A 21,239-nucleotide genomic window follows, 5' to 3' on the forward strand; every position below is an offset into this window, starting at 1 on the left:
TTGAACCTTAACAATTGGTATTTTGTTTTGCTTAAGTCTTTTAACCTCACGATCCATTATTTTGACGTGTTCTTCGATGAATTGAAGTTTTTCGTTGATTTGGATTTCATCTAACGGAATAGTGAGATCTTCTTTAGCAAAACATTTCTTCAAATTCGAGATGTGGAAAGTGTTATGTACAGCCGCGAGTTGTTGAGGTAACTCAAGTCGGTAAGCTACTGGTCCGACACGATCAATAATCTTGAATGGTCCGATATACCTTGGATTTAATTTCCCTCGTTTACCAAATCGAACAACGCCTTTCCAAGGTGCAACTTTAAGCATGACCATCTCTCCAATTTCAAATTCTATATCTTTTCTTTTAATGTCAGCGTAGCTCTTTTGTCGACTTTGGGCGGTTTTCAACCGTTGTTGAATTTGGATGATCTTCTCGGTAGTTTCTTGTATAATCTCCGGACCCGTAGTCTGTCTATCCCCCACTTCACTCCAACAAATTAGAGACCTGCACTTTCTACCATAAAGTGCTTCAAACGGCGCCATCTCAATGCTTGAATGGTAGCTGTTGTTGTAGGAAAATTCTGCTAACGGTAGATGTCGATCCCAACTGTTTCCGAAATCAATAACACATGCTGGTAGCATGTCTTCAAGCGTTTGTATCGTCCTTTCGCTCTGCCCATCAGTTTGTGGATGATAGGCAGTACTCATGTCTAGACAAGTTCCTAATGCTTGCTGTAATGTCTAACAGAATCTTGAAATAAATCTGCCATCCCTATCAGAGATAATAGAGATTGGTATTCCATGTCTGGAGACGACTTCCTTCAAATACAGTCGTGCTAACTTCTCCATCTTGTCATCTTCTTTTATTGGCAGGAAGTGTGCTGATTTGGTGAGACGATCAACTATTACCCAAATAGTATCAAAACCACTTGCAGTCCTTGGCAATTTAGTGATGAAATCCATGGTAATGTTTTCCCATTTCCATTCCGGGATTTCGGGTTGTTGAAGTAGACCTGATGATTTCTGATGCTCAGCTTTGACCTTAGAACATGTCAAACATTCTCCTACGTATTTAGCAACATCGGCTTTCATACCCGGCCACCAAAAATGTTTCTTGAGATCCTTGTACATCTTCCCCGTTCCAGGATGTATTGAGTATCTGGTTTTATGAGCTTCTCTAAGTACCATTTCTCTCATATCTCCAAATTTTGGTACCCAAATCCTTTCAGCCCTATACCGGGTTCCGTTTTCCCGAATATTAAGATGCTTCTCCGATCCTTTGGGTATTTCATCCTTTAAATTTCCCTCATTTAAAACTCCTTGTTGTGCCTCCTTTATTTGAGTAGTAATGTTATTATGAATCATTATATTCATAGATTTTACTCGAATGGGTTCTCTGTCCTTCCTGCTCAAGGCATCGGCTACCACATTTGCCTTCCCCGGGTGGTAACGAATCTCAAAGTCGTAATCATTCAATAATTCAATCCAGTTGTTTCTGATTAAATATGTGTTGAAGACTTTTGTGGTCGGTATATATAATACTTTTGACCCCATATAAGTAGTGCCTCCAAGTCTTTAATGCAAAAACAACCGCGCCTAATTCCAAATCATGCGTCGTATAATTTTGTTCGTGAATCTTCAATTGTCTAGACGCATAAGCAATCACCTTCGTTCGTTGCATTAATACACAACCGAGACCTTGCTTTGATGCATCACAATAAATCACAAAATCATCATTCCCTTCAGGCAATGACAATATAGGTGCCGTAGTTAGCTTTTTCTTCAATAACTGAAACGCTTTCTCTTGTTCATCATTCCATTCAAATTTCTTCCCTTTATGCGTTAATGCAGTCAAGGGTTTTGCTATTCTGGAAAAGTCTTGGATGAACCTTCTGTAGTAACCAGCTAGTCCTAAAAACTGGCGTATGTGTTTCGGAGTTTTCGGGGTTTCCCACTTTTCAACAGTTTCTATCTTTGCCGGATCCACCTTAATACCTTCTTTGTTCACTATGTGACCGAGGAATTGAACTTCTTCCAACCAAAATGCACACTTTGAAAACTTAGCGTACAATTCTTCCTTCCTCAATACTTCTAACACCTTTCTCAAATGTTCACCGTGTTCTTGGTCATTCTTTGAGTAAATAAGTATGTCATCAATGAAAACAATGACAAACTTGTCAAGGTATGGTCCACACACTCGGTTCATAAGGTCCATGAACACAGCTGGTGCATTAGTTAAACCAAACGGCATGACCATAAACTCGTAATGACCGTAACGTGTTCTGAAAGCAGTCTTTGGAATATCATCTTCTTTCACCCGCATTTGATGATACCCGGAACGTAAGTCAATCTTTGAATAAACAGACGAGCCTTGTAGTTGATCAAATAAGTCATCGATTCTCGGTAGTGGGTAGCGGTTCTTGATGGTAAGTTTGTTCAACTCTCGGTAGTCGATACACAACCTGAATGTACCATCTTTCTTCTTGACAAACAAAACAGGAGCTCCCCACGGTGATGTGCTTGGTCGAATGAAACCACGCTCTAAAAGTTCTTGTAATTGGCTTTGTAGTTCTTTCATCTCGCTGGGTGCGAGTCTGTAAGGAGCACGAGCTATTGGTGCAGTTCCTGGTACAAGATCTATTTGAAATTCAACGGATCGATGTGGGGGTAATCCCGGTAATTCTTTCGGAAATACATCAGGAAATTCTTTTGCGACGGGAACATCATTGATGCTCTTTTCTTCAGTTTGTACTTTCTCGACGTGTGCTAGAACAGCATAGCAACCTTTTCTTATTAGTTTTTGTGCCTTCAAATTACTAATAAGATGTAGCTTCGTGTTGCCCTTTTCTCCGTACACCATTAAGGGTTTTCCTTTTTCTCGTATAATGCGAATTGCATTTTTGTAACAAACGATCTCTGCTTTCACTTCTTTCAACCAGTCCATACCGATTATCACATCAAAACTCCCTAACTCTACTGGTATTAAATCAATCTTAAATGTTTCGCTAACCAGTTTAATTTCTCGATTCCGACATATATTATCTGCTGAAATTAATTTACCATTTGCTAATTCGAGTAAAAATTTACTATCCAAAGGCGTCAATGGGCAACTTAATTTAGCACAAAAATCTCTACTCATATAGCTTCTATCCGCACCCGAATCAAATAAAACGTAAGAAGATTTATTGTCAATAAGAAACGTACCCGTAACAAGCTCCGGGTCTTCCTGTGCCTCTGCCGCATTAATATTGAAAACTCTTTCGCGGCCTTGTCCATTCGTGTTCTCCTGGTTCGGGAAATTTCTAATAATGTGGCCCGGTTTTTCACATTTATAACAAACTACATTGGCATAGCTTGCTCTGACACTACTTGCTCCGCCATTACTCGTTCCGACACCATTTGTTCCTTTCGTTCTATTAACCCCTGGTTCGTAGACCTCACACTTCACCGCGCTATGACCATTTCTTTTACACTTGTTGCAAAATTTGGTGCAGAACCCCGAGTGATACTTTTCACACCTTTGACATAGCTGTTTCTGATTGTTGTTGTTGTTGCGGTTGTTATTGTTGTTGGGATGATTGTTGTAGTTGCTGTTGTTGTTGTTGTTGTTGTTGTTAGGCCGTTTGTTGTAGTTGCGATTGATGTTGCGATTGTTGGGATAATTGTTGCGATTGCTGTTGTTGTTGTATTGGTGATTCTTATCACCATTTTCCTCCCACTTTCTTTTGACTTGCTTCACATTGGCCTCTTCAGCAGTCTTTTCTTTAATTCTTTCTTCAATCTGGTTCACTAGTTTGTGAGCCATTCTACATGCCTGTTGTATGGAGGCGGGCTCGTGTGAACTTATATCTTCTTGGATTCTTTCCGGTAATCCTTTCACAAACGCGTCGATCTTATCTTCCTCATCTTCGAATGCTCCCGGACACAATAGGCACAATTCTGTGAATCGTCTTTCGTATGTGGTAATATCAAATCCTTGGGTTCGTAACCCTCTAAGTTCTGTCTTGAGCTTATTGACCTCGGTTCTGGGACGGTACTTCTCGTTCATCAAGTGCTTGAATGCTGACCACGGTAGTGCGTACGCATCGTCTTGTCCCACTTGCTCTAGATAGGTATTCCACCATGTTAACGCAGAACCTGTGAAGGTATGCGTAGCGTACTTCACTTTGTCCTCTTCAGTACACTTACTTATGGCAAACACCGATTCGACCTTCTCGGTCCACCGTTTCAATCCGATCGGTCCTTCGGTTCCATCAAATTCCAAAGGTTTGCAGGCAGTGAATTCTTTGTAGGTGCATCCTACACGATATACTGTACTGCTAGATCCAAGGTTATTGTTGGTATGTAGCGCAGCCTGTACTGCGGCTATGTTTGAAGCTAGAAAAGTACGAAATTCCTCTTCATTCATATTCACGGTGTGTCGAGTAGTCGGTGCCATTTCCTTCAAAATAGTCAAATGGAACAAGTTAATCATACAGAATATTAAGAGTAGTTAATAGTATTTCGTAGCATAATATGAACTCATTTATAAAAGCTTTTTCTTCATATTAGCATTTTATAAGTTTAAATTCGGGTAGTACCTACCCGTTAAGTTCATACTTAGTAGCTAATATACAATTCAACTACTACAATTCTATATGAAAAACTGATTATAATAATATTTCGCGTTCAAACTTTTACACAATATTTTACAAACTTACAATACCGCTTATTTTACATATAGCATGAAATATAGCACATAATAAATTTGATACAAGATGGTTGTGAAGATAATTCTAGCTAGTACACAAGTCGTTCAGCAAAGGCAATAAAGACACGTAATTCATACGTTCAGAAACAAGTCATGCATTCTGGTTTTACTAGGATTACTTCCCATCCTTGGTCTTGTGGAACATAACCGTTATGGCCGTTGATAAGACAGCGTGTTGTAACATCGTCAAAGGGACGAGGGTTACGTAATGTCCAACAGTCCCGTAACAATCTAAAAACCTCATTTCTTACTCCAATTACCGACTCCGTCACTTGTGGGAACGTTTTGTTTAATAGTTGTAGGCCGATGTTCTTGTTCTCATTTTGGTGAGAAGCGAACATTACTAATCCGTAAGCATAACATGCTTCTTTATGTTGCATGTTAGCCACTTTTTCTAAATCACGAAGTCCAATATTCGGATATATTGAGTCAAAATAATTTCTTAACCCATTGCGAAGAATAGCATTTGGGTTCCCCGCAATATATGCGTCAAAGTAAACACATCGTAACTTATGGATTTCCCAATGTGATATCCCCCATCTTTCGAACGAAAGCCTTTTATAAACCAAGGTATTCTTGGAACGTTCTTCGAATGTCTTACAAACTGATCTCGCCTTAAATAGTTGTGCCGAAGAATTCTGACCGACTCTAGACAAGATTTCATCAATCATGTCTCCGGGTAGGTCTCTTAAAATATTGGGTTGTCTATCCATTTTGTGTTTTTATACTGTAAAATAGACAAGAGTTAGATTCATAATAAAAAAAATACTTATTAATACAAGCAATTTTTTTACATATATCATAAAGCATAAACACACTATATTACTTATATTACACCACACGAATACAACTATCTTATTCCGACTCGCTTGTTTCTTCTTCTTCGGTTTTGGTTCGTTTTGCCAAGTTTCTAGGGATATATGATGTTCCCCTAATACGAGCCGTCGTTATCCACATTGGTTTAGAAAAACCTGGTGGTTTAGAGGTTCCCGGGTCATTGTTACAACTTAAGGACTTCGGGGGTTGACGATACATATAAAGTTCATCGGGGTTGGAATTAGATTTCTCTATTTTTATGCCCTTTCCCTTATTATTTTCTTTTGCCTTTTTAAATTCAGTTGGGGTAATTTCTATAACATCATCGGAATTCTCGTCGGAATCCGATTCATCAGAGAATTGGTAATCCTCCCAATATTTTGCTTCCTTGGCGGAAACACCATTGACCATAATTAACCTTGGTCGGTTGGTTGAGGATTTTCTTTTACTTAACCGTTTTATTATTTCCCCCACCGGTTCTATTTCTTCATCCGGTTCCGATTCTTCTTCCGGTTCCGATTCTTCTTCCGGTTCCGACTCTTCTTCCGGTTCCTCTTCGGGAACTTGTGAATCAGTCCACGAATCATTCCAATTTACATTTGACTCTTCATTATTATTAGTTGAGTCAATGGGACTTGTTCTAGAGGTAGACATCTATCACATAATATCAAACGCGTTAAGAGATTAATATATCACATAATATTCACATGTTAAAAATATATAGTTTCCAACAAAATTTGTTAAGCAATCATTTTTCAAGTAAACACGGTCGAAGTCCAGACTCACTAATGCATCCTAACAAACTCGATAAGACACACTAATGCAAAATTCTGGTTCTCTAAGACCAACGCTCGGATACCAACTGAAATGTCCCGTTCTTATTGATTAAAAACGTTCCATATTAATTGATTTCGTTGCGAGGTTTTGACCTTTATATGAGACGTTTTTCAAAGACTGCATTCATTTTTAAAACAAACCATAATCTTTATTTCATAGATAAAGGTTTTAAAAAGCTTTACGTAGATTATCAAATAATGATAATCTAAAATATCCTGTTTACACACGACCATTACATAATGGTTTACAATACAAATATGTTACAACAAAATAAGTTTCTTGAATGCAGTTTTTACACAATATCATACAAGCATGGACTCCAAATCCCGTCCTTATTTAAGTATGCGACAGCGAAAGCTCTTAATAATCACCTGAGAATAAACATGCTTAAAACGTCAACAAAAATGTTGGTGAGTTATAGGTTTAACCTATATATATCAAATCATAATAATAGACCACAAGATTTCATATTTCAATACACATCCCATACATAGAGATAAAAATCATTCATATGGTGAACACCTGGTAACCGACATTAACAAGATGCATATATAAGAATATCCCCATCATTCCGGGACACCCTTCGGATATGATATAAATTTCGAAGTACTAAAGCATCCGGTACTTTGGATGGGGTTTGTTAGGCCCAATAGATCTATCTTTAGGATTCGCGTCAATTAGGGTGTCTGTTCCCTAATTCTTAGATTACCAGACTTAATAAAAAGGGGCATATTCGATTTCGATAATTCAACCATAGAATGTAGTTTCACGTACTTGTGTCTATTTTGTAAATCATTTATAAAACCTGCATGTATTCTCATCCCAAAAATATTAGATTTTAAAAGTGGGACTATAACTCACTTTCACAGATTTTTACTTCGTCGGGAAGTAAGACTTGGCCACTGGTTGATTCACGAACCTATAACAATATATACATGTATATCAAAGTATGTTCAAAATATATTTACAACACTTTTAATATATTTTGATGTTTTAAGTTTATTAAGTCAGCTGTCCTCGTTAGTAACCTACAACTAGTTGTCCACAGTTAGATGTACAAAAATAAATCGATAAATATTATCTTGAATCAATCCACGACCCAGTGTATACGTATCTCAGTATTGATCACAACTCAAACTATATATATTTTGGAATCAACCTCAACCCTGTATAGCTAACTCCAACATTCACATATAGAGTGTCTATGGTTGTTCCGAAATATATATAGATGTGTCGACATGATAGGTCGAAACATTGTATACGTGTCTATGGTATCTCAAGATTACATAATATACAATACAAGTTGATTAAGTTATGGTTGGAATAGATTTGTTACCAATTTTCACGTAGCTAAAATGAGAAAAATTATCCAATCTTGTTTTACCCATAACTTCTTCATTTTAAATCCATTTTGAGTGAATCAAATTGCTATGGTTTCATATTGAACTCTATTTTATGAATATAAACAGAAAAAGTATAGGTTTATAGTCAGAAAAATAAGTTACAAGTCGTTTTTGTAAAGGTAGTCATTTCAGTCGAAAGAACGACGTCTAGATGACCATTTTAGAAAACATACTTCCACTTTGAGTTTAACCATAATTTTTGGATATAGTTTCATGTTCATAATAAAAATCATTTTCTCAGAATAAAAACTTTTAAATCAAAGTTTATCATAGTTTTTAATTAACTAACCCAAAACAGCCCGTGGTGTTACTACGACAGCGTAAATCCGGTTTTACGGTGTTTTTCGTGTTTCCAGGTTTTAAATCATTAAGTTAGCATATCATATAGATATAGAACATGTGTTTAGTTGATTTTAAAAGTCAAGTTAGAAGGATTAACTTTTGTTTGCGAACAAGTTTAAAATTAACTAAACTATGTTCTAGTGATTACAAGTTTAAACCTTCGAATAAGATAGCTTTATACGTATGAATCGAATGATGTTATGAACATCATTACTACCTTAAGTTCCTTGGATAAACCTACTGGAAAAGAGAAAAATGGATCTAGCTTCAATGGATCCTTGGATGGCTCGAAGTTCTTGAAGCAGAATCATGACACGAAAACAAGTTCAAGTAAGATCATCACTTGAAATAAGATTGTTATAGTTATAGAAATTGAACCAAAGTTTGAATATGATTATTACCTTGTATTAGAATGATAACCTACTATAAGAAACAAAGATTTCTTGAGGTTGGATGATCACCTTACAAGATTGGAAGTGAGCTAGCAAACTTGAAAGTATTCTTGATTTTATGAAACTAGAACTTTTGGAATTTATGAAGAACACTTAGAACTTGAAGATAGAACTTGAGAGAGATCAATTAGATGAAGAAAATTGAAGAATGAAAGTGTTTGTAGGTGTTTTTGGTCGTTGGTGTATGGATTAGATATAAAGGATATGTAATTTTGTTTTCATGTAAATAAGTCATGAATGATTACTCATATTTTTGTAATTTTATGAGATATTTCATGCTAGTTGCCAAATGATGGTTCCCACATGTGTTAGGTGACTCACATGGGCTGCTAAGAGCTGATCATTAGAGTGTATATACCAATAGTACATACATCTAAAAGCTGTGTATTGTACGAGTACGAATACGGGTGCATACGAGTAGAATTGTTGATGAAACTGAACGAGGATGTAATTTTAAGCATTTTTGTTACGTAGAAGTATTTTGATAAGTATATTGAAGTCTTTAAAAATTGTATAAATACATATTAAAACACTACATGTATATACATTTTAACTGAGTCGTTAAGTCATCGTTAGTCGTTACATGTAAGTGTTGTTTTGAAACTTTTAGGTTAACGATCTTGTTAAATGTTGTTAACCCAATGTTTATAATATCAAATGAGATTTTAAATTATTATATTATCATGATATTATCATGTATGAATATCTCTTAATATGATATATATACATTAAATGTCTTTACAACGATAATCGTTACATATATGTCTCGTTTAAAAATCATTAAGTTAGTAGTCTTGTTTTTACATATGTAGTTCATTGTTAATATACTTAATGATATGTTTACTTATCATAGTATCATGTTAACTATATATATATATCCATATATATGTCATCATATAGTTTTTACAAGTTTTAACGTTCGTGAATCACCGGTCAACTTGGGTGGTCAATTGTCTATATGAAACATATTTCAATTAATCAAGTCTTAACAAGTTTGATTGCTTAACATGTTGGAAACATTTAATCATGTAAATATCAATCTCAATTAATATATATAAACATGGAAAAGTTCGGGTCACTACATACATCGCGTCCTGAATTCATTGATATGTCATGAGGTGACAAATCTCTTCAGTTATTGCACTCTCTAAGGAGTGTGTGTGGTCAGGCTTTAATGCTAACTGATCGTTGAGGTGATCATCCTTCCGGAGGTCTGATAAATCTACCAAAGTAAGCCTAAGCATTGTCATATTGCCTCTCCGTTAAACAAGACAGATCTCCCTTATCAAGATAAGTCTGACCTCTGGACCCTGTTTGAGGACCCACCTTCTAAATAAGGTGTTGATAGAGGATTTTTGGCCGATACGCATGGTTCCTGTTCATGGTTTTTCGAAACCCCTTCGGCAGTTCGAGACTCCAAACACTTAATTTGCATCAAGATGTTGGGTAATTCCACAGTTGAGGCAGTCATCTAGACACATCCTCATGAGGCAGTCACTAGGACACATCCTCTGTCATTTGATGACTATTTTGTTTGAGGCAATCATCTAGACACATCCTCCTAAGGCAGTCACTAGGACACATCCTCCGTCATTACTGACATTTGAATCTTTAAACTCCCCCTTGATAGCTGCACGTTCTAGCTTTGGTCTCTTAGGAGAGTTTTCTGTGAAAATATGGGTTTTACACTGTTACTTGTGCAAAAGCCGTTTTGATGTTTAACACCACTTTGAAGTGTGTTTGATACCACTTTGAGATGCGGGTTCTACACAGAAGTATGTAGAAGCCATTTTGGATGGAACTCATGTTGGTTTTAATCTTTTTACCCTCCCCTCAATATATGAAGTGTCATGTTTTGATAAAACCTTTATTTTCTTGGTCTTTTTCTCCCCCTCAAAATTTGATTTATTTGGAATTAAAACATATTTTGCCAATTTGCTATACAGAAAATATAGGTTTTGATGAGAAAGGGTGTAAGGCAGTTGAGACGCGGGCCATATAGAGTTTTGGTGAAAACCTTCTTTGCATATCCATTTAAGGTTTTGGATAGAACCTTCTTTAAAGTGAGGTTCCCATATAGATCTATAATGGGAACCATCATGATCTATATGGGAACCATCATTCCCTACTTCTCCCCCTAAAAAAATTTTGAAATTTCCACTGAAGTGCTTTTAAGAGAAATAGTGGAAGACAATTGCGGCACGGTGCATACACTGAAATATGAGCATGCACGATATAAGGTTTTGGATGAAACCTACTTTGATTTGCAGGTCCCATAGAGATCTATTATGGGAACCATCATGATCTCTATGGGAACCATCATTCCCCCCCCTTCTCCCCCTAAAATTTTTTTGACGTTTCTCCATTGAAATATTTTTAAGAGAAAGAAAGAGAGACATTAGTAACGCAGGGCATACACTGATATGTGTGCATACACCGTCTAAGGTTTTGGATAAAACCTTCTTTGGTTTACGGGTCCCATAGAGATCTATTATGGTGGTTTTGGTGAAAACCTTCATTGCAGTGCGAGTCCCATACAGATCTATTATGGGAACCATCATGATCTATATGGGAACCCACATTCTCCCCTTCTCCCCCTAAAAAAAATTTGACGTTTCAGATTTTGATAACCGTCATTTCATTGCGGGTCTCATTGCTCCCCTTAGGTACATGCATTGCTGCCCTAGGCACATGCATTGCTCCCCCTAGACACATGCAGTTGCCAAGTTCACCAAGGGGAAGAAACTCAGATGAGTCTTTTTCAACGGATGGTGATTCGCCTACAAATACTGAGGTAGATGTTCCAAAGGTTATGGATTCGGACGAAATTGATTTTGGACAGACCGTGGGAATGGGCGAGGTTGGAGGTAAGAAAGGTTCAAACAACACATCAGGGTAATTCAAGGTTGCGTGTGGGTCATGCATGAGTGTATATTCTGCTGTTAGCGGGTTAAGTCCGGGTCTTGAACCGTTGTGTCCAAGAACCATGTTTAAGATCAATTCATTTTGTAAGTCAAATTTGAATACCATTTATAGGCGTTATCAATTTGACTTATTGACATTGAGTTCCACTTGGGTTTGAAACACGTTGTATCCTTTGAAAGTAGTTCGGGTGGAATCAATGAAAATGGAAAATCATTTAACCTAGCTAGAGAAACGGATCTCGTCTTTATTCTAAGTAACTCTGATGAAGAGTACTTAACAGGTTTTGAAGAAAAAGCGGATCTTGATGTTGAAACTGGTTCGGTTGTCCACTTCTTATTTGATATTTTGTTAGCAAAATTATTCCTTGGGTGTTTAGAAACAAGATCGATTTTGGTACGAAGGGTTTGTCTCGGACCGATGAATGACTTCTTGGGTTTGTGTGGAAGCCATCCATATTGATGGCAAAACCCCTTAATCTCCCCATTCTCCCCATAAGTAGTTTCCAAAAACGGACGGTTTATTGTGATCTCGTAACTAGAGTAAGTCCTTTTCCTATGGGGAATGGAAATTTCGGGTTGTGAAGCCTTAGAGTCTTTAGGTTTCAAGGATGTTTTTCTCGAAGTCATCGTTGTCTTTGGAGATCCTTGATTAGTTGGTTTGGGGTTCTTTGAAAAAGCAACCCGTTTTTCAACCGTCTTGGGTGTAGACGTTGAAGCATTAGGTGGCTTGGTCTCAACATGGATCATGTTAAAGTAGGACTGTCTTGCCCGACGAGCTTGCTTGCGATTATTTCGCTTTTGATTCTTTGACAAACCACCAGATACCGTACACATAACCTTATCAGTGGCAGATTCCAACTGATGTTGCATTTTCGGTTGTTGCAGGTTTCTGGTTGTTTCAGACTCTTGTTTTATCGGTGTTCCACTCCTGTTTTGAACATGTTTGGAGTGGTTCGTTAGGTTCTTTTCAGACTTTGAGGGACCCTGATCTTTTGGTGAGGTCGATGATACAGAAACCCTAGATGCATTCTTAGGAAAGGCAATGTCAACAGGTAATCTAGTCGGGTTCTACACTTTCTTGGACCTGGAAATCTTGGGGTTCTTTGGATTAATAGGGCATTTCTGAATCGTATGAGAGACTGGTGAAGATGCTACTTTGGGAATTGTTTTGGTCAAGGGTGTCTTACAATTTCTAGCAGATTGTGAGGAACAAATGGAACATACCATCATTCCTAACAGTATCTTTCTTTGAAGGCCTGAATTCTCTGATTTAACATGTTGATCATTATACAATAATTGTTGTTTAAAAGTCTTAAAAGTAGAATATACTGCAACGATGTCAAACAATTTGTTTAAGAAGGCTCTGTTTTTAGCAATTTCAGAGTATTCAGGCACCTCGGGGATGGTTACATTTGTTCTAGTGGACACCATTTTGGGTGTTAAATGGTGTTCAGCTTTCATGGATTGAGTATTTAAGAACCGACATTGATCTTGTAACCCTACATTTTCTCTCTCAAGTTGATCATTATATTTTTTCAAATCTTTAATCTCTAACTTAAGATCGAAAAGTAGCTCATTGTCTAGGGCTAATGTAGGTCTACATTGTATGTAAGATAAACACCTAGCATGAAGTTCGCTAGATTCCTATTCTAGAGTATCAACTAGTGTTTTCAACATTGTAATCTCAATCTGAACTCCTACGGGAACATTTTCAGGTGTGGTTGAAGGCATTTCACAAGATGATGTTTGAACACTCATCGACACCATTTTGGGTTTTAAACGGTGTTATGTGTGCTCTTGCAATTCAAAGACCTTGATTTTTTGAATTAAACATTACTTTTCATGCTCAAAAGATTCTTTTTGAGAATTTAAATCACTTTCAAGTTTATTGATTCTGTAATTTAAAGAAACTTGTTCGGATTTGTAATTCACACATTTAGTTTCAAATTCGTTTACTTGAGCAATCAAGGCAAGTTTTTCATCAATCAGCACGTTGTTCTCAGCTTGTAAAGAGTGAATGGATTTAGATGTAACCGTAAGCTCATGATTGAGTTGAAGATGAAAATTGTGAAGTTTGATCCTTTCGTCTTTAAATAGATCATGTTGTTCCTTCAGATTTGCTTCGTTCATTGCGATTTGTTCCTTTAATTGAAATTCACTTCTCGCAAGCTCATGTATCCGGTTAGTCATCCTGGCAAGATTCACAGCCATTTGGACAGAAAGGGTTATTGGACAAGAATGGGTTTTTGGTCAGTTAACACTTTGCTCACTCAAAGAATTCGAGCATCAAAGGTTTTCGGTCAGACGAGTTTTTCAAACAAACAAAGTTTTGGGCAATTAACTTTTGGAGCGCCAAGTTTTGGAGCGCCAAGGTTTTGGAGCGTCAGAGTTCTAGAGCGCCAAAGTTTTAGAGCGCCAAGGTTTTAGAGCACCAATAAGGACCACATACGTAAATTTACAAAAGTTAGGGACTAGAAGTGTAAAATTTTCAAACTTCAGGGACCAAAAGTGTAAATTTTCCAAAGTTCAGGGGCTGAAAATAAAATTTTTAGAAAGTTGAGGGACCAAAAATGAAAATTCTGTGAAAGTTTCAAAACCTTTGCATTGGTGGTCCCTAGAGTTTAACAGCCGTTAACTAAATTAACTGGAGGGACTATATGTGTTAAAAATTAACATGGTTATGGAACTGGGTCAAATTCGGGTCGGATCAGCTTTAGGGTTTCGGGTTTGGTTTGCTGACTTGGATCGGATTTTAATTAATTTGGTTCACATATTAGATGTAGTCCACGTTCAATGAACCATAAGGAATATGTTGGCATCTTTTATGTAGAGGGTTAGGAGACAACAAGACAAATTGTGTACCAGGTGGACCCCATAATTATCTCCCTTTTCATTTTTCAAGCGGACAAAGTTAAAAGGAATGGGTTGGCAGTGGGACCCGCTAGAAAAAAGCTCCAGATAATTACAATCATGCCATCAAGCTAGTTTGATGTTTCATTTCTTCTTCTTCTAATTAAGCATGCACGAACATCACCATTTTTTTTTCGAGCACCAGCAAAAAAATATTTCGAGCAGAATAGAAATTGTTTTCGAGCAGGAGGAGAGATGTTTTCAAGCAGCAATTATTTTTCGAACACCCTACTTTTCGTGCACCCAAACAGATCCATATGAAGAATAACTCGAATCTGAGATCTACAATTTCGTGTTTCGTTTTAATACAAATTGAAGACTCGTATAGTTGAAAGGAATGATTAGGGGCAAGAATCTGAGATCGACTTTATCTGTAAGTTTGTGAAGCAAACCAGGGAGCAAGTATTCCATCACAAAATGAAGAACATCTGGGTTTATAAAGCTATGAACATGAAAATCACAAATCACGAATTAGAACTTCTTAGTTTATGAATTCTTCATGAAATATGTTTCACATTACCATACTAACACTCGTTCATCATCAATTTAACCTGAAATTAACAGAATCAAAGTAATTGATTCGTTGACTTTTCGTTTGACTACAAAGATTTACAGATCTGAAAAATTAGTGATGTTTTTAGTTCGATTTACGGTTCATAAAGCTTAAACGGATGATGAGGAACTCAGATCTGGTCTTGGATTGAGGTAAAAGTCATCAAATGATGATATGATATGTGAAGCTTATGAATGATGAACATGGAACGAGTACTACTAAAACATTTGATTTGTATTTTCCAATAAATTTTTGTTTTATAAAATCTAGATCTGATTTAGTTTACGTTTTAACCAGAATATCAGTTCGATAATCTTAGGTAAACAAACAAAACAAAAACAAAAAGAATCAAATAGTTTTAACAATTTAAGAACAAAGAACAATTATCAAGATTTCAATCCAAAACCGAATGGAATATTAACACTAAAAACGCGATGAACACCTTGCGACAAGGATCTACCACACGAATGTGTAGTCCTGCTCTGATACCAATTGTTAGTCCACAATTAGAGGTGTTCGATCTGTTCTTGATAGTGTTAGTGGGTTTTGAGAGTATTTCTTGTAGAGAGATGCTAGTGAGATAAAGTAATAGTGATATTAATGACTAGCACATTACAATGGTGGGGAGCTTGCTTTATATAGTAGCAAGCTCCCAAGTTACAAACACATGGTAAACACTAAGTTACCGTGGTAAAAAGCCTATTCTAGACTATTACAATGATAAGACTAAAACGCACACGCCACTAGATTAATACAAGACATAAACCGCATGACATTAAATATTACAATAAATATTGTCAACAGAAGCCTTTTTTGCACGTTTCAAAATATCTGCGTCCGACTCTCCGCTTTTCCAATGTTTTGAACCCTTTTTATAAATGGAAACAAATATCTTGACGTCTTTACTTATCTTACTCCATTTTCTGGTCAAATGATCGTTTCGAAAAGGCTCGTTTACCAATGAGTTGTACTCGACTCCGACTGTGGCCCAAAAAATCCTAGTTGTTTGAGAGTTCCCGACGATATTGTTTTGAGAAGCACGTGCCCAACACTCAGCTAAAATCTTACTTTCTTCATCGGACCACATAACTTTCGCCCGTTTTCCTTTACTAACCGTTTTGGGCTGAGTTTCTTCAATTTCTTCAACATCTTCGTAATCATCTTGGGGTTCGAGAATCGACTAGTTTCGGTTTGAGTATCTTCCGAAGGTGTGCTAGTAGGTGTATTGAATTTTGGTTGATAAATTGGTATTTGCGGGTTAACGATTGTGCCGGATGTGGAAATCGACCGAATGCGTAATGTTGGTAAGAAAATGGATTGATCGCATATCCTGAGTTACCTTGAGAAATTCTGTCTAGTGGTATTCGATCACAAAATCTATTGACTAGTAAAGTAAAGACGGACTCTTTTGAAAGCAATGGTGGCTAGGAATGGTTTTAGACAAGTCATCGATTTACCTTATGGTCGACTTGTTTGAATCGAAGAAGAAGACAAACCCACTTTCATATAGGGATAGAAGATCTCGTGGCCGTCAGTGAAATATGAATATTATTTTTAGCGGAGTCTTGGAGTAGCGATTGCCACATATCGTTATCGGGTGTGAATTGACGTTGTGTGTTTTGTTTTGTTTTTTTTTTTTTTTTGACATTTTTGTCGTAAGAAAAATAAGTATTTTGGTAGTATTTGAATGAGATAGATTGATTTGAAAATGAGTTGAAGTGTTGAGTTAAATAGATAGAAGTAGATTTAATTTATTAAATAAAAAATAAATTTAAAATATTAAATTTTCAATCGTTAGTTATTTTTTTAATTTTTTTACGTATTTAATATTAATTAAATGGGATTGACCAAGTGGTTGATTGTGGTGAACAACGGCTCAGGGAATGGAGCTGAGCAACCGCGCAGCCAACGAAACTTGCTAGTATTGGCGCCGTTGAATGGCGCAGTTAACCGAGCACCGATACTAGCCGTTTTAGCCTTTTGAATGATTTAATATTCTTATATTATCTCTAATTATTAGAGAAAACTTTCACTTTTTTTTCACAACGGTACGATATCAAGTCAACCACTTCAACTATTCGAGAAATAAAAAGACTTCACATACATCGGGCTACACTAAAAGGGCGGAGACATTTTTACAATCCAAATTGGTAAATTCATAGAATGTATGCATTGACAGATTGTAAACCGATGCATACTTTTGGTGAATTCATCAATTTAAATAATGAAAAAGTCATTAACGGAACATTCTTATGACGATAAAAAGCATATCAGTTCATGATCATACAAGTTTATGAATGAAATATTCTTCAAACAAATTTCTAGAATATATGTAGTTAATTTTTGAATTAACATTAGAAAACTGTTCATTTTCATATGATAACTTTCAACAAATTTCATATGGATCTTAACAAAGCTCATCATCCCCTTCAATCTCTCCATTCTCACAAATCATGCCCATTACTTCACAAAGCTCATTCACATCTCCATCTTCATAATTCACTTCAAAATCTTCATATTCATTCTCATCTTTTATGCTAGCATTCACTTGAACCGACCAAATCGACTCATCATCATCTTCGTTGTCCAAAGACGATTCATAACCCTCCAATTTCTCTGGGAATTCAGAGAACAACAGCTTTGTTATCACATGCTTTTCAAAACATTCTTCATGTTCTTCCTCCTGAACAAGAATCTACAAAATTAAAATTAATCCACAATACAACAAATTAGCCAAAACCCAATTCAAAACAACAAATACTAAGAAGCCCCTTATCAAAATTCAAATCAAAACCTTAGAAAAATCAAAGCTTTCTGCAGCAACAGGTGAGACAGTCAAAGATTCTGGACCATTTCTGCCATTCTCAGAAAGTTGAGGGGTATTAGCAGGTGTTGGAGCTAGAATATTCAATGGGAAATTCACAAAGCTTTTGGGTTCAAATGAAATCTTTGAAATCACAGCTTCTTCTTCAACTTTTTGCAATAGGGTCTTAACTTGCCCCCTCAATAAAGCCTCCCCTGAGCCAGGGGTAGTGAACCTTTTTTTACAAAAAGTTGATGATGGTGTATTCAAATTCCCAATTGCAAGTCCCACAATTGGTGAATCATTGGTTATATCAGTTAGTGCTGATCTTGATTTTATAACCTCCTTTTCCAATTCTTCATTTTTCCCTATACATATATAAAAAGGTAAAAAGATTAGATATTTACAATCATATAACAAAACCCATTAGAATACAACTAAAAACAAAAGTATTTAACGAAATCAAAACTTGATATGATTAAGCTTACTTGAGGTGATGGGTAAAATAGTGTTGTTTGCAGCCATTGTCATTGTTTGTGATCTTCTCAATCTTGATATTGATGATGGGGTGTCCATTACTGTGAGAGAATAGTCACCGGAATAGTGAACTGGGCTGCTGAAGAGCTGATTTACGGTGAAAATGGAGTGCAATTATGTGAAGGAAAATTAAGAGCCTAATTTTTGGTTTTAATAATCCTTACAAAATATGACCGTTGATAATTTTGAAACTAGCCGTTACAGGATTGTGGGCCGATTAGCGCCTGACGTTTTACTTTGACAATTTTGTTTGGGATTAGCCCAATTAAACTCTCATGTTTTCATAAGCTGTGCCAATCAGCCCAATCATACGGATTATATATTTGATATATATATATATATAATATATAATCACAAATAATTTCTGGTTATAAAATTTTTGTTACTTCTTTTCATAACTATAACTAGTTTATAAGCTGCGTTGTTACGGACTTAAATACGAGATAGTGTTATAAGCCTGCTTAAGTGATTTTTTATTATACTTTTAGGGGGAGTGATCCGTACACCACCAGTTTTTAGCCGTACACCACCAAACATGCATTATGATATTGTACTGTACAACAATGTAAAGCATGTTTAGTGGTGTACGGCTAAAAATTGGTGGTGTACGAATCATCACCCTACTTTTAGTAATCGTGATGATTTCTCTTCCTCTGGGTGGATAATTTTTTCTCAACTCGTGGGTAGCGAAACGACTTCTCTTTTATTCTACGGTAGAGGAAGAATTGTCTACATCTCACCTCCTTCATAACTACATGTGCGGAATTGGGTATTGTTATTGTTGTGTTGTAATAGTGATTTATATTTAGTTTGCAAATTATAATAATCAATTATACGTTGTTAATCGGCTCTATTTTTTAGTCAATAACAAGCGTCGATGTATTGGCGTCTTGACTGCCGTTTAGAGCCTAAGTTGAATTCCAAGCAGGATTTAAAACCAATGAAAATTTGATTTTTTTCATTTTAATGGCATCTCAATTTTATTTTACTATTTTTTTTAAAGAAAATTTCCTACTTATTGGTCGGAGGTCCACTCGGAAGTAATCTCTTTATCCGTCGAAAAGAGAGTGATGATTTTCTTTACTTTTGAGACTGTTTCACTCTGTGTGGAGAAATGACTTGTTTTTATTCTCGGATAAGGGAAGGATTGTCTATATCTCACCTTCCCCATACACCACTCATGTGGTATTGGATTTTGTTGTTGTTGTGATTGTACGTTGTTATTGAAGTGTGTACAGGAATGGCACTTTCGTGCAATGGATAAAGATCCATTATATTTGACACGTCCAATGTGATTTTTTCGGCCATTTCACGACTTGCGGATACTCACAATTCACGAGCGAACCCGCATATTATAAATTTACAAATAAACTAACCACAAAAGTTAACATAGTAAAACCTAACAAATATATACAAAGTTCAAAATTATAAGTATAATAATGTTTAGTAAAATATAAGTAAGCAAGTTAATAAGTATACTTGCAAGTTGTTCAGCGGGTATGATATACTCCGTCCGTCCCATATTAATATTTATGTTTGACTTTAGAGGTCTCTTCTTTTTACCTTTGACTTTAAATTATTATTTTTGTGTTACATAATAGTAGTATTTGATGAACATTATACCGGTAATATATATATATATATATATATATATATATATATATATATATATATATATATATATATATATATATATATATATATATATATATATATATATATATATATAGTGGTAGGATCAAGAGGGAAGTAACCATTCGGGGGGAAGCGGGGGGAAGCAAAAACTTTTTTTTTTCGTTTTTTGAAAAAACTTTGTTCACGAACATTATAGATAAGATGAAAATATGAACATTTAGTAGAGACACTTTGTGATAAATGTTTTTATTTTGGCGGAAAAACGCTCGAAGAAGTAATATATAACAATTATCGTGTTTTTCGAGCGTATTTTGAGGTTTTAGCTATTGGGGTTTAGATATTAGGGTTTAGATATTAGGGTTTATAGGGTTTAGATATTAGGGTTTAGAAATTTAGGGTTTAGATTTAAGATTTAGATTGAGTTTTTAACACGAACGGTTTAGAGTTTAGGGTTTAGGGTTTAAGGTTTAGGGTTTGGTGTTTTGGGTTTATGGAATAAACCCAAAACACCAAACCCTAAACCCTAAACCCTAAACTCTAAATCGGGCTAAATTTTACTTCACAAAACATGAAGAAAAAAACATTCATATTCTTCACGAACAATATTATCTTGAATGTTATTTTTGTCGATCGTTTTCCCTCCTAAATAATAACATTCTTCACGAAGTGTCTCTTCTAAATGTTCATATTTTCGTGTGATCTTGATGCCGAAAAAAAAATTTTTAAAAAAAACGAAAATTTTTTTTTGCTTCCCCCCGCTTCCCCCCGATTGGTTACTTCCCCATTGATCCTGCCCCTATATATATATATATATATATATATATATATATATATATATATATATATATATATATATATATATATATATATATATATATATATATATATATAGGGGTAGGATCAAGAGGGAAGTAACCAATCGGGGGGAAGCGGGGGGAAGTAAATTTTTTTTTTTTCATTTTTTGAAAAAACTTTGTTCACGAACATTATAGATTAGATGAAAATATGAACATTTAGTAGAGACACTTTGTGATAAATGATTTTTTTTGGCGGGAAAACGCTCGAAGAAGTAATATATAACAATTATCGTGTTTTTCGAGCGTATTTTGAGGTTTTAGCTATTGGAGTTTAGATATTAGGGTTTAGATATTAGGGTATATAGGGTTTAGAAATTTAGGGTTTAGGGTTTAGATTTAGGATTTAGATTGAGTTTTTAACACGAACGGTTTAGAGTTTAGGGTTTAGGGCTTAGGGTTTAGGGTTTGGTGTTTTGGATTTAT

General features: G+C 35.7%; 1 protein-coding gene across 1 annotated transcript; it reads right to left on the reverse strand.

The window, feature by feature from the left end:
• Window positions 1-17,311: 17,311 nt before the first annotated feature.
• On the reverse strand, window positions 17,312-18,403 carry LOC139856884 (uncharacterized). Its single transcript, XM_071845602.1, has 3 exons — window positions 18,276-18,403; window positions 17,779-18,155; window positions 17,312-17,679 (listed from the first exon to the last, which is right to left on the reverse strand). The coding sequence occupies exons 1-3, from the start codon at window positions 18,361-18,363 to the stop codon at window positions 17,392-17,394; spliced, it is 753 nt and encodes a 250-aa protein (XP_071701703.1). The 5' UTR covers window positions 18,364-18,403; the 3' UTR covers window positions 17,312-17,391.
• Between the last annotated feature and the right edge of the window lie 2,836 nt (window positions 18,404-21,239).

Source organism: Rutidosis leptorrhynchoides, chromosome 7 (assembly GCF_046630445.1).
Source record: "Rutidosis leptorrhynchoides isolate AG116_Rl617_1_P2 chromosome 7, CSIRO_AGI_Rlap_v1, whole genome shotgun sequence".
Classification (NCBI taxonomy): domain Eukaryota; kingdom Viridiplantae; phylum Streptophyta; class Magnoliopsida; order Asterales; family Asteraceae; genus Rutidosis; species Rutidosis leptorrhynchoides.